We start from the raw sequence: 14606 nt of genomic DNA, 5'->3' as shown, positions 1-14606 counted from the left end.
CAGACGGATCCATCTTGAATTTACATCTTTTAATTCAACACTACTACTTCTTATGTATATCGATTTACAATATACCTGTCTTACCTGTGATACCTATTTAACTTGTCTCGTTGTCTGTATGTAGTATCCTTGTGATTCAGGGCCCAGTTACATCAACGTTCCTGAACTTAAAAATTTTCAAAGGAAAGCATTATTGGATTCATGGGAAAATATCTTAGTTAAAGAACTTTCCTTGAATTCTGTTTGATTTTCTATGAAAAATAAATGTTAAAGACTTTCTTTAAGCTACAGAATTTTGATGAAAATGGGCGGTGACGTTTTTGTTAATCACTTCAAATTCGAAAATTTTGTGTTTATTTATTTATTCATTAATTTTATATCATTTTATTTTTTTATTATCATAATTATTATCTATTTATTTGTTTATTTTATTTATTCAACCACCTATAGTTATTATTACATATTTATCTATTTTGATGGAACTACATTGTACGTTCATGAAAATATCGAAAAGATGCCACGCCCGTGAAATATATTCGATATTATGGAAAACAACTCTAGATTGATCGTCAGCCATATCATCACGCACCGCTGACACGATGACGGTACGTCCGAGTGTCGCGTTGGTGCAGGGATAGGCATACTGTGCACGTAAATAGGCCAAAACATATTGTATTAGTCCACCACATGGTCACGATATGGACGTGTCATCGAGATACAAATGATGCAAATACTGATAAGGAAAACTAAGATGATTACAGAGATCAACGCGTGTTGTATGTAATATCAAAAGATGGTATACAACTACATAGTCATGCCTGAAGTGGGCCTACCAAATATAAACCTGTCATAGGACTTCACGTCATTTCCGGACAGTTATTTCCCATGGATACATCTTCCTGTAACCACTTGTGACATGGTTTATGTTTTACTAAGGAGGCTTCTCTTATCATATTATTAAACGGATGTGTTTTCATCCTGGCGTCAGCGTTGATTTTTTTTCTTTAAGATTTTTATGAATCTAATCTAATGATAGGTTTCCGTGCAATTGTTCATAGGCATTATATTAAAACACTGCTTTATAATGGTACCCGTGTTTGGTGTCAGGGTTTCTGTGAGGGATAAACTATCATTCCCCGAAATTGGGACTGTATTTTCAAAAAATTCTGACTTAGACTTTTGATGTAAACTCTAACGTTAAAGATGCAACAGTACATTGCCTATACACTGCCTGTCACAAAGATGTTACACGCCGACAGCCTAAACACTACCTGTCACAAAGATGTTACACGCCGACAGCCTACACACTGCCTGTCGTGAAGATGTTACACGCCGACAGCCTAAACACTGCCTGTCACAAAGATGTTACACGCCGACAGCCTATACACTGCCTGTCACAAAGATGTTACACGCCGACAGCCTATACACTGCCTGTCACAAAGATGTTACACGCCGACAGCCTATACACTGCCTGTCACAAAGATGTTACACGCCGACAACCTATACACTGCCTGTCACAAAGATGTTACACGCCGACAACCTACACACCGACATCCTATACACTGCCTCTCACAAAGATGTTACACGCCGACAGCCTATACACTGCCTGTCGCAAAGATGTTACAGGGCCACAGTGCCAACGCCTGACACAAAAATACAAATAACTGCAACCACAGTATAAAAACTACCTAATTAACAAACATAAATGACAAAATAGATAACAAGTGTCCGACTAACGATTGCTCTTAAGACTGAATGTCATAATCCCACCAGAGAGATCTGTCGTGTTGATATTTGCCTGACAGACGAGTCGATATTCATATACTGATGCCCGAGACTTTACATTGTTGAATCGGTCGTGAGGGCTAAGTGGTTATGGCGGTGGGTATAGGTATAAGTTTAACGAGTCAGTATCCCGAAGACCTTATATTTTATATATAATAAAAGTAGCCATGTTTTGTTGATGTGTTGATATGTACATACGTCTCTTAAGTTCTCAAAAAATAATATAAGTGAACTTGAATTTCTTACAAAACGGTGTTTGAAACGTTTTGAAATATCTAGACTTGTTGTCACTTGTTGTCAAGATACCTAAAAAGAGTGTGTTGTCAAAAAGTATTGTGTTGTATTATGTTATCGCCTCTAATTTTAGGATAAATAATATATAAATACTACATGGTAGATTCATAATTTCACTGATAAATATATATTAACCTTGACTTAAACCCACGTAAAATACTTGTATCTTCTTTTAAAATCCATATTAAATACAAACAATCGCTGTGCATATCTCGATGTCAATGGTGTCGACTGCCGATAACATTTTAAATCGAACCCATGTTAACACATTTTCACAGAGAACTGATGACGAGACGACGAATGTCTATTTTGTAAACTAATGAAGTTATAGACACACAACAACACCTGTTGTGAAAAAGTGTGACGGGAATTAATTATAGCCGTGGGACTGACGTTATCACCAGGGATCCATCCCTGTTCCTGATGACGAAACCGTTAACCCTTATGACTCCAGGAGGGAGGTTGTATAAATACCTGAACAGCCAAAGGAAAAGGGTCATGTCAAATATCTCAGGACAGCAAACATGTTGGTCAAACTACTTCTCGTCTCTGTCAGTATTCTCCTCCTCTCGCACCACGGTAAGTAATAAAATATGTCTACACCATATTACATAATGTATTTAGTAATGTTGGTACTATAGTGATACATCTACACTATATTATACAGTAATATTGGTATTATAGTGATACATCTACACTATATTATACAGTAATATTGGTATTATAGTGATACATCTACACTATATTATACAGTAATATTGGTATTATAGTGATACATCTACACTATGTTATACAGTAATATTGGTATTACAGGTATACATCTACACTATATCATACAGTAATATTAGTATTAAAGTGTTAAAGTAATACATTTACACTATGTTATACAGTAATATTGGTATTAAAGTGTTAAAGTAATACATTTACACTATATTATACAGTAATATTGGTATTATAGTATTATAGTTATACGTCCAGACGTTTATCAAAAGCAGTAACCGGTTTTAAGGTCATCTGTGAATATTTGACTCTATTACATGTCACTGTCCCCTACTCTGACTTTTCCTTGCCTCGTCCCTTGCTTTACTCAATCCTATATCTATTGGGGTTTTTTTCATCTCCACTCTTCTTAAATATATACATGTACACAAAATGTGACGTATTAAACTTATAAAGTATGTTATGTAGTAAATATTTTTGGGAGAAAACGTTTCTGACGTATGCCTAATCTCATTAATCTCATTTGATAGATTGAACAAATAAACGGTTAAACTCTTTGTTTATACATGGATCTGCTGGTTGTTTTATAGAATTTCGATCCGTCTCAGTATTGTAATCATTCGGTTTCACATTTCTGTACGTGCATATTGGTGTTTGTGACACTCATCTGACAAATCACTTGGTTATCTTATAGGAAATATTTACAAGTTTAATAATGATTTTTTTATATAGGAACACGCACAACCAAGAAAATAGAACATTTAAACAACTGATTTGTCCTAGAACTGTTTTTATTTGTTTTAATACATGCACATGTATTACTTAAAGTTATGACAGTGTTACCAACAAGTTTGATTTGTCCATTTAGCCCTGGCAGGATACCGTCGTGTGTGTTACCATACCAACTGGTCACAATACCGACCAAATCAGGGCAAATTCAAGGTCAGCAACATCGACCCCAGCCTCTGTACCCATCTTATCTACTCATTCGCCCAGATCACCAACAACCAGCTGGCTACTTACGAGTGGAATGATGAACAGTTGTAAGTATACTTACAGAATATTTTGACGCGTGTGGTACTAGAAGCATATCATGATTTTGAAGAAAAAAAGAATATTCTGCTGGATGGCCACTCTGTCATATTGCTATATGGCTTCAGGTTTTTAATGAGAGTAAGATTCAAACTGAGTTTAGTTTGGCCAATCAGTCCTATCCGGATTACCGTCGCGTGTGTTACCATACAAACTAGTCCTGATACCGAACCAATCAGGGCAAATTCAAGCTACCGCCCAGATAATTTTTCTTCGTGATACAGAATTAAAGTATTGATAAAAACAACAGTTTCCTAGGCAATTACAAACATAAACCGAGAAATCCGTATTCATTTATATTTATTAATAGCGCGTTTAGCGTTTTGTTACAAACACTTTGACGACCAATCTAATGAGTAACCTATTGAACTCCTCTGAACCAAACTAAAGTATTCTAATTCTTACGTACAATTTTCAGTGAGGTCTATATCTACTTGTGATTAAGCTATATCGAACTAGCGATATCAAGCACGGGGCACCGTCATGGTTTCCTGCTACAGATAATATTCTGACCACAGTGTACATGTAAACTTGCATAAGGAATAGGAGTCATATCTGTCCAGCATCCAGCCAACCTAATTGTTTGGTTGACGTTTGTGCCTTTGATATGTAGATACCAGGAATTTAACGCCCTCAAACAACAGAACCCGAGTCTGAAAACTCTGCTGGCTGTGGGAGGATGGAACCAGGCTAGCACACACTTCTCACCAATGGTGTCGAATCCAGCGTCCAGGGCGAAATTCGTCTCGACCTCTGTTACCTTCCTCCGGAAATACGGCTTCGACGGCCTTGACCTGGACTGGGAGTATCCGGGCAGCAGAGGAGGAAAAACCTCTGACAAGGCTAACTTCGGCCTTTTATGTAAGGTATGTCGGTCTGCTGGAAGATTTTTACGATTTCTTGTTGGTGCACTAAAATGTTTGGTATAGTTTGAGATACAGAATTGTTTTAGCTGTATTTTATTGCTTTACGACAAGTCTGCTGTTACTGTCATAGAATTATAAATTCAGTGATCACGAGACTTTATGGTCACGAGGCTTTTATTATTTAACTAATTGATAAAGTATTACATGTAACTCATTTCTACCGATTACATGAATTCAAAAATGGTCACAATGTGTCCCTCTTTCGAGATCTGATCAAGAAATCATTTCTAGTATTTAGATATTGATACGTATTGTGTTCGTGACAAATAACACGATAGATTCTAGTTCGGATAATGACTTTGTGGATTTTAATGTTTAAACAAATGTGGAATCGTCATCAGTGTCTGTTATGAGACAGAATCGACTGTTGACAAATCCTCTTCGATTACAGTCAGCTAATAGCTAAGAGTCTTCACTGGTTTGAAAGCCTGGATACGACCACATTTCCTATAGTATTGTCTGTTTAGTTTTGTTGTCAGTGATTGGCTATAATATGCCCTCATCGCCCTTCAGTCGTAGTTGGTTTAGACTCTTGTAGATATTCGTTGCTTTCTAAATGATACATTTTGTTTCGTTTAGAATCTAAAAAACTATTTCGTGCCTAATATTTTTCAATCTTATAACCACAGGAGTTACATCAGGCCTATGAAGATGAAGCAAAACAAACCGGAAATAAGCGTCTCCTAGTAACAGCCGCTGTGGCTGCCGGGAAGTCCTACATTGATCCTGCTTACGATGTTCCCGCAATGGCCATGTAAGAGTGATATTTTACAAGTCTATACATCACTTCTATGGTGCATCTTAACAGAATTAATTTGATCAATTTTAGTATGCATCATGGGCCTCGCTGTTGACATGTAATTCGTTAAGCTGTTTTAAATTTCAACAAGACAAAAAACAAAACGTGTTTCAGGGGGCACATTAAGCTCATTTGTATCAAATATATTACAAATAATAGGCAAGCCTTTTTTTGTTTCAAGTGTCAGTAGCACACAATAGGATCATTAGTTTGACCAGGAATATACCACACAAATATGACATATAGGGAGACATTGGGACTTGAGCATAACAGTATTTGTGTGACTTAGATCTTTTGCAAAGTAGATATCTATTCGTGTTTACAATTCAACATTATTTTCCTATATAGACTCTAGATGACCCGTAATAAATTCCGTTGACGTTCAAGCAGAATTGTCGGCGTGATTTCTTTCTGCTATTGCCAAGAACGCACACAGATGCTTTAGTTTGACACACAGGGGCTTGGCACGATTTTATAAATGATAGTCCATTACGATAAAACATATATATATAGACTATCATTTATAAAATCGTGCCAAACCCTGTGTTACTTGTGCGGCTCGGTTCCTTTGTTGTGCGAGAAGTTGACAGTGATGACAACAGCGGCGAGTGAAGGAATTGGGACTCACGAATCGCCTTATCAGTGTCCACATTTACTATTGTCATTGTGTCTCGTACTGGTCAACATTTAATTCCAATACATATTCATCATCTAAACTTGACCCTAGTCGTAGTACATATCAAACGTAGCTATGAACAGAGGATTTTAATGATATTATTTTACATGTATATATGGAAATATTCATAGCTTTTTATGTACAATATTACTCAACTTCGCTCCCAGGTACTTGGACTTTATCAGCATCATGACCTATGACCTCCATGGTAGTTGGGATGATGTAACGGGCCACAACAGTCCGCTGTTTTCTCGGAATTCCGAGACGGAGGAACAGAAACAACTAAACATGGTATGGTCACTTGATGTACATTTTGTGTCCGAAAGAAAGCAATAAAAAATGTCACTATGCAATATTTGAGATATTTTGTTGGCAATGATGAAGCTACGAATTTGTACACCCGGTACATTAAAAAAATACAGTTCATGTCAGTAAAACTATGCAACTTTCCTTTTTAAGGACTGGGCGTCCAACTACTGGAGAGAGCTAGGAGCTCCAAAGGAAAAACTCAACATAGGTCTGGCATCTTACGGACGAGGCTTCACACTGAAGGATGAGGCTGACCATTGTATGGGGGCACCAGTCAGCGGTCCGAGCCCGGCTGGGACTTACACACGGGAGGCGGGATACCTGTCTTACTACGAAGTAAATTGATATATATCATGAACATTTATAGTTTCAATCATCTGCCTTCTCTGTCGTTCGTCGATGGTATTGTGTTTTACATGTTACTAACGTTTTAACAGATCTGTACAATGATGGCCTCTGGGGGAAATACATACCGTGATAGCCAACATCTCGTACCTGTCTACGTCAACGGCAAGACATGGATCGGTTATGACGATGAAAAGAGCCTTTCCATAAAGGTATGACAATTTGCTAACGATTTCTGCCTTTTTTAATTGATATCTTAAATGATGAGATTGTTTGATTTTGTGTTTAATGTAACGGTCCATCATCATTTACAGTCAAGTCCTGGCAATTAACAAGGACATGGCTGTAAACCGACACAAGGTACCGTTTAAAAACAAATGTCATTTGACTATCGCTGTGTTACAAGAAATTTACAACGTTTTGGCATTGTCTCGTGATTCCATCTAGGACATATGTGTCTCGTAATTCCATCGAGGACATATGTGTCTCGTAATTCCATCGAGGACATATGTGTCTCGTAATTCCATCGAGGACATGCGTGTCTCGTAATTCCATCGAGGACATGCGTGTCTCGTAATTCCATCTAGGTCATATTTCTCTCGTAATTCCATCGAGAACATGTGTGTCTCGTAATTCCATCGAGGACATGCGTGTCTCGTAATTCCATCGAGGACATATGTGTCTCGTAATTCCATCTAGGTCATATTTCTCTCTTAATTCCATCGAAGACATGATGTGTCTCGTAATTCCATCGAGGACATATGTGTCTCGTAATTGCATCGAGGACATGCGTGTCTCGTAATTCCATCTAGGACATGATGTGTCTCATAATTCCATCTAGGACATATGTGTCTCGTAATTCCATCGAGGACATATGTGTCTCGTAATTCCATCGAGGACATGCGTGTCTCGTAATTCCATCGAGGACATGCGTGTCTCGTAATTCCATCTAGGTCATATTTCTCTCGTAATTCCATCGAGAACATGTGTGTCTCGTAATTCCATCGAGGACATGCGTGTCTCGTAATTCCATCGAGGACATATGTGTCTCGTAATTCCATCTAGGTCATATTTCTCTCTTAATTCCATCGAAGACATGTGTGTCTCGTAATTCCATCGAGGACATGCGTGTCTCGTAATTCCATCGAGGACATGTGTATCTCGTAATTCCATCGAGGACATATGTGTCTCGTAATTCCATCGATGACATGTGTGTGTGTCTCGTAATTCCATCGAGGACATATGTCTCGTAATTCCATCGAGGACATATGTGTCTCGTAATTCCATCTAGGACATGTGTGTCTCGTAATTCCATCGAGGACATATGTGTCCCGTAATTCCATCTAGGTCATATTTCTCTCGTAATTCCATCGAGGACATATGTGTCTCGTAATTCCATCTAGGACATGTGTGTCTCGTAATTCCATCGAGGACAAGTGTGTCTCGTTATTTCATCTAGGACATATGTGTCTCGTAATTCCATCGATGACATATGTGTCTCATAATTCCATCTAGGACATGTGTGTCTCGTAATTCCATCGAGGACATGTGTGTCTCGTTATTTCATCTAGGACATATGTGTCTCGTAATTCCATCGATGACATGTGTGTCTCGTTATTCCATCTAGGACATGTGTGTCTCGTAATTCCATCGAGGACATATGTGTCTCGTAATTCCATCTAGAACATGTGTGTCTCGTAATTCCATCAAGGACATGTGTGTCTCGTAATTCCATCGAGGACGTGTGTGTCTCGTAATTCCATCGAGGACATGTGTGTCTCGTAATTGCATCTAGGAAATATGTGTCTCGTAATTCCATCTGGGACATATGTGTCCCGTTATTCCATCTAGGACATAGGCGACAGATCAACAACTTCTCGAATCTATAACAAGTGGGATTGTAGCATGCGAAGACTTCGTGTGATGGAAACTCTCACATACAACCGTATAATATCTTGTAGACATTTAATACAGATTCCATCTATTATGTTTTAACATAAATATATCTTTTATCATAATGTATATGTTTAACGTCATGATGGATTACTTGATAAATTTGTCGCCAGAGAAAAACTTAAATTTGGAAGTCTTGTTATACTCTGTATGTTTTCATTTGTTGAAAAGGAAGGGACAATTCTTTGTAGTAGATCTGAATAAATGGTAGGGTAGAAGTTGTATATCGCTCTCGTACACACATGTATTTATATCACATCATGACTTATCCACTTGTTGACGGAAGTAAAATACCTATTCACAATTCGTATAGAGCAGCTTCAGCTCTCAGCTGTTAGCTATACTATAGATAGGTCCTTCACTACGCAGCTAATCGCCAATACCATGTAGCACATTTCTGCCTGTTTGTCTTTTAATGGTATTACTTAATTCTATACCCACAGCATATTGATGAAATGTGTTTTCCACCAGGTGGCGTGGCTGGTACAGGAAGGTTATGGCGGCGCCATGGTATGGGCACTTCCTCTGGATGACTTCAACCGGGTCTGTGCCACGTCTAGCCGGAAGTTCCCATTGACTAACAAAATTAAAGACGAACTTATTGCTGCTGAGAGCGGTATCATTCCAACAACTGTTGCCCCGGTAACTACAGTGTTGTCAACAACTGTTGCCCCAGTAACCACGGTGGCACCTACAACAGTACCGGTCTCTACGACAGGTCCCGTAACTACGGAAGTTGTTTTTACAGATCGTAAGTGTACAAATTATCACGTGATTTCCTGATTGTTCAGTTTTCTATGTTGGTTACGAGATTGATGAATATTCTGTTTTTCACTGCAGTATGCCGTGATATGGATGATGGATATTACCAAGACACAGCCCTTTGTGGTCGCTACTTCCGGTGTGTCGGTGGCCAGGAATTCCGCGACGCTCAGTGGTGTGCAGTTACCACTGTGCCCCCTGTAACGATAGGCCCGGTCACCACGACACCACCAGTAACAGTGGGTCCCACTGCGGCACCCGGAGGTGAGTCGGTCTTGCGTACCATATGATTTTAGATTTTGAATAGTAAATTACAGATCTGTCTACATTGTAACTATATATCAGTATACATTAGCATGACCGAATCGAAATATCTGACTTGCCCACACAATTATAGAAATTGTTTTCTTTGAAGAATTCTGTGATAACCATCCAGCCGGAGATTATTCACACCCAACTGATTGTTCCAAGTTCATTCAATGTGCCAGCGGAAACACCTACGTACTGCCATGTCCCGCGGGAACCCTGTATGATGGGGACAAGAACACCTGTGTCTGGGCTGACGAGGCCAATTGCTAGTCCCGGGGACCATCCATCCTGTCTCCAGGGTGGAAACATTTTAAAGACATCGTAGTTACTGGACACATATTTCTACTATAGGTCTTGGTGATAGATCTATATACATATTTGATCTGTCTTTTGTTTCGTTTTTTATCTTTGTTTTGATTTGTTTTGTTTTGTTTTGGGTTTGTTTCGTGTTTTTTAGGGGGGGGGGGGCATTTTATTATTATTATTATTATCATCTATTTGACTAGTTTCTCTTGTCAGGTATTTTATCACGTTACTGTATTTGTGTAATATAAACAAGAATGCTGCAATTGGGCATTGTCTAAATTAGAGAAATTAGTCAATAAAGTATACATATATATTGTTTCAAACATATTTGCGTAGCTGTTATTTTATTGGAGTATTAATCATCTCTACAAATACATTGTATAGTAATATGAAACATGTGGGCAGCATGCTTAAAGTACAGTATGACAAAATACACTGCACAGTGGTACACATTAATCTTACATGTATAATTACACTGGTTCACCCAGATGACACAATACTAGTGGTACACTAATATTGTTGCATTAAACTCATGTATAACACTGAACACATTTGTACAATAAAATCTAATAAATACTGGTACAACTGCATCTTATACACACTGGTACGTGTACACTCAAGCTTATACACACTGGTACGTGTACACCCAAATCTCATAAATATTGGTACACACCGGTACGTGTAAACTCAAGCTTATACACACTGGTACGTGTTCATCCAAACTTATACACACTGGTACGTGTACACCCAAACTTATACACACTGGTACGTGTACACTCAAACTTATACACACTGGTACGTGTATACCCAAACTTATACACACTGGTACGTGTACACTCAAACTTATACACACTGGTACGTGTATAACCAAACTTATACACACTGGTACGTGAACACCCAAATCACATTTACAATAAACACCTCAGTATTTACACATTGATACATCCATTGGAATTTTGTACCCATATAATTGCGTACACTGCAGAATGAATACGTCTCTCCATTATCAAACAAAGATTTTGCATACAACGCGACGTGCATTGGACTTGAAGGGATCGCTTTAGTGGATGTGTTGACAGTCTTGCCCAATGAAAACCTTCTAGCCATACTATCGGCCATCCTGTGTAGAGTGAAATCCTCCGCTAACCCGGCAGCTTTATACCGTATCATTGATTGATGTCTTCAGTCCTATGTCTGTAAAACACACACAAAATGATGTTCAATATACATGTAACATGAACATGTTATAGTCTGCTTTCAACGCATAACATTCAGTCGGAGGGCCAACATGTTGAGAACCAAAACGCTGGCTCCGAAACATCCGTTGTTCTCCCTCCTTAGCGTGATATTCCTGCTAGACGGTAGTCGGGAATCTCTGAAATTGCCAGTACGCAGCACTCTTTCAATGAGGAGCAATGTCCCATACGGCCCCTTTCCTCTGACTTTGCCTGCCAACACGACAAACAGGTCTAGACAATAACAAGTAAATATCGACTGCACCACCACGAGGACTAAAAACTTGTGCATTTATTGTTATATTCTGTCACGAACCGGTTTGATGTGGACCCCATAAAGCTTCACACACCTGAAAACCCAATACATTATGTACTTGTCTCGACCAATCGTCACAATCTTAACATCTACTTTAATATTTTGCAGTACGGTTACTTGCTCCTGGATAGCCACTGTCCACTAACACCAATTTCATTATCGACAAGAACGCCATTGCAAACTTCTGCAGATTCGGCTTTCTAATGCCAACTTTGACTATAGAACCCACTTTCTTGTTATCAGTTATTTTTTATTTTTATCTATAACAGTCTAACATGCTTACCATTGATCGTATCGGTCTTAGCCAATAAAACTCTCCTAACCGCTTTTAACTTCCTCCAAGTTGAGTTACATCCTTTCATCTATATGTTAAAGATCCCATACCACAGGAAGCTCGCATCAATCACAATCCGGCTGACAAACTTCAAAAAGACTTACCAACCATCCTACTGGTCGTCTTAATGTAACAACCTCCAAGTCTCCGAGACCCCCTTACACCCGGGATTCTGGTACACTGACCTCCTGAAGGTCAACCTTTCCAAGACCATCACCACTACCTTGCTCGTACATTTGGCAGCCTAATATTTGATTTTACCTTTGTAAGATCGATCTTTTAATCAAAGAACTACTTATCTTATAGTTTGTTTGTTAGTTTACTGGGTTTATCGCCATGTGAAGAGTCTGTGGTCAGTGTCTTTTTTACAGCGGGATACCTCACTGAACAACATACGGAAGACATCCAAAGCAATAAGGGAACAAGAACAAGACGACAACAGCACAGACTGGCCAGTTTCTCAGTTCGAGAGATACACAAACGATACGGGAAGGAACGTCGAACAACGTACTTCGGATCTTCACCTGAGGTTACGTGGCCGGCGCTCTAACCGTATGGACTATAGCGGTCACAGGAGTTTGCATATAAAAAGTTAATTTTTGAATAGTTAGATATGGCAAGGGTCTGGGTATGATGGAAGGTAGTAGGTTGGCAATTCCGCCACGTGCGAAACGACACATCTATTCAATCGACTAAAATAATTTATTCAAACTGACACGGTCTAAACTATATACGGTTAACGACCGTCATCAAGAAACATTCATCTTTAACATACCATTGTCACTTACAACGATTTTTTTTCCATCCAAAATAATCCGTGAAAACATCGCCGAATTCCTCCAATAGGACACCATTTGCAAACTGCAGTATTAGCCTGTCCATCAATTACATACGGGGTTGAAAGGTCACGCGGTTATATAGTCGGCTGTAGCCAGGTGCACTTTTTCTGGACGTCTCTGGGTGCATTTCACGTCTGTTGACATCCCGAAAATTGTCCGGAAAACGGCTTGTTATCTTAAAAGTTTCCTCTAACTAAAGCTTATGGGATGGACAGCTCTGCAACAGAATTTGCCAGCAGCTGTCTTAACAACTGACAGCAGCAGACTAAGCTTGGCCCCAACGCCAGTAGTTGGGCTCCTTTGTAAAAGGGGTCCCCAGGGCTCCATCTTCGGGCCTCTGATTTTAAATATGTTCTTAAATGACATTTCTAGTTTTCTCAAAGAAAGCAAATTATACAATAATGCTGGTGACAATGTATTGTCTTATACAAGCTACTACCCTTAAGATCTTAAGAGAGTACTGCAGACTGAATGTGAAACAATGACTGAATGGTTTCATCAAAATGGAATGATAGCTAATCGCAGGAAATGTCAGACTGTGTGTATTGGTAAAAGGTCGAACAATAGTATCAAATCTTATGAAAAATAAAATAAAATTTTAGAATGCCAAGATAGTGCCAAGATGCTGAGTGTAGATATTAAGTATGATCCTAATTTTAATGGACATATTTCCGATTTGTCTAACAAGGCCTCAAAGCAGCTTGGAGTCTTAAAAAGGCTTTCTCACAACAGCTGGACAAATCACTGTATATAAATCTTTTATTCGTTCAAACTTGCTCTTTGGCATGACGTTTTTGTTCGTTTGGCAATACTGCTATACCAGAGAAAATACAGAGCGGAATCTTTGATTTACAGAAGATGGTTTTTCCTCACCTGTCTCTGAAATATTGTGTAAAAACAATTACAGCAATGGCCTGTGAAGTTTTTAAGGCTGTGAATCGGGTGGCATCTGATTTTATCTTTGACCTTATGTTAAAATGATCATATCTATAATTTCAGGAAAGTTAACACAGTCCTTGTGCAAAGAGTACAGACGACAGTTATGTCAAAATTTTCTTGAGATTTAAGCAGTCTAGATGTGGGAAAGCCTGTCAAATGACTTGAGCTTGAAGCAGCCCAGGTGTGAAACGACATGCCGAATGACTTGAGATTGAAGCAGCCCAGGTTCAGAACAGCCTGTCGACTGACTTGAGATTGAAGCAGCCCAGGTATGGAACAACCTACCGAATGGTGCTGTTTCACTTTGTAACTCGACCCTTTAATTACCACTACTGCTGTGATAATAATTTATTTTACAAATTAGATGAGTATGATGATGTGAGTGTAGTCTTTAGATATCCTAATGGACCCAGTGTACAATTTAGATGAGTATGACGATGTGAGTGTAGTCGTTAGATATCCTAATGGACCCAGTGTACAATTTAGACGAGTATGACGATGTGAGTGTAGTCGTTAGATATCCTAATGGACCCAGTGTACATACAGGTTACGATGACCATGTCCATTAGAGTGTACCGTACATGAAGATGCTATAAGTATGATGTATATAGATACTGTATGGAGTGCTTTTAATTATACAGGGATATTGACAGAAATCTTGTATTAA

The 14606-nt window shown here is 38.8% G+C and overlaps 1 protein-coding gene across 1 annotated transcript in view; it reads left to right on the top strand.

Annotated features, from left to right (window-relative positions):
- Positions 1 to 14606, top strand: part of LOC117337653 — a 57007-nt gene that overhangs the window by 24467 nt on the left and 17934 nt on the right. Inside the window, exons 11-18 of the mRNA XM_033898782.1 lie at positions 2551 to 2658; positions 3668 to 3842; positions 4505 to 4757; positions 5447 to 5571; positions 6460 to 6583; positions 6752 to 6937; positions 7039 to 7158; positions 9371 to 9650. Coding sequence (XP_033754673.1) covers positions 2551 to 2658; positions 3668 to 3842; positions 4505 to 4757; positions 5447 to 5571; positions 6460 to 6583; positions 6752 to 6937; positions 7039 to 7158; positions 9371 to 9650 — 1371 coding nt within the window. The remainder of the gene's footprint in view (positions 1 to 2550; positions 2659 to 3667; positions 3843 to 4504; positions 4758 to 5446; positions 5572 to 6459; positions 6584 to 6751; positions 6938 to 7038; positions 7159 to 9370; positions 9651 to 14606) is intronic.

The sequence above is a fragment of the Pecten maximus genome, chromosome 1 (assembly GCF_902652985.1).
Source record: "Pecten maximus chromosome 1, xPecMax1.1, whole genome shotgun sequence".
Lineage (NCBI taxonomy): Eukaryota > Metazoa > Mollusca > Bivalvia > Pectinida > Pectinidae > Pecten > Pecten maximus.
Note: the sequence above shows the minus strand (reverse complement) of the source record. Positions and strands in the feature narration are given on the sequence as shown.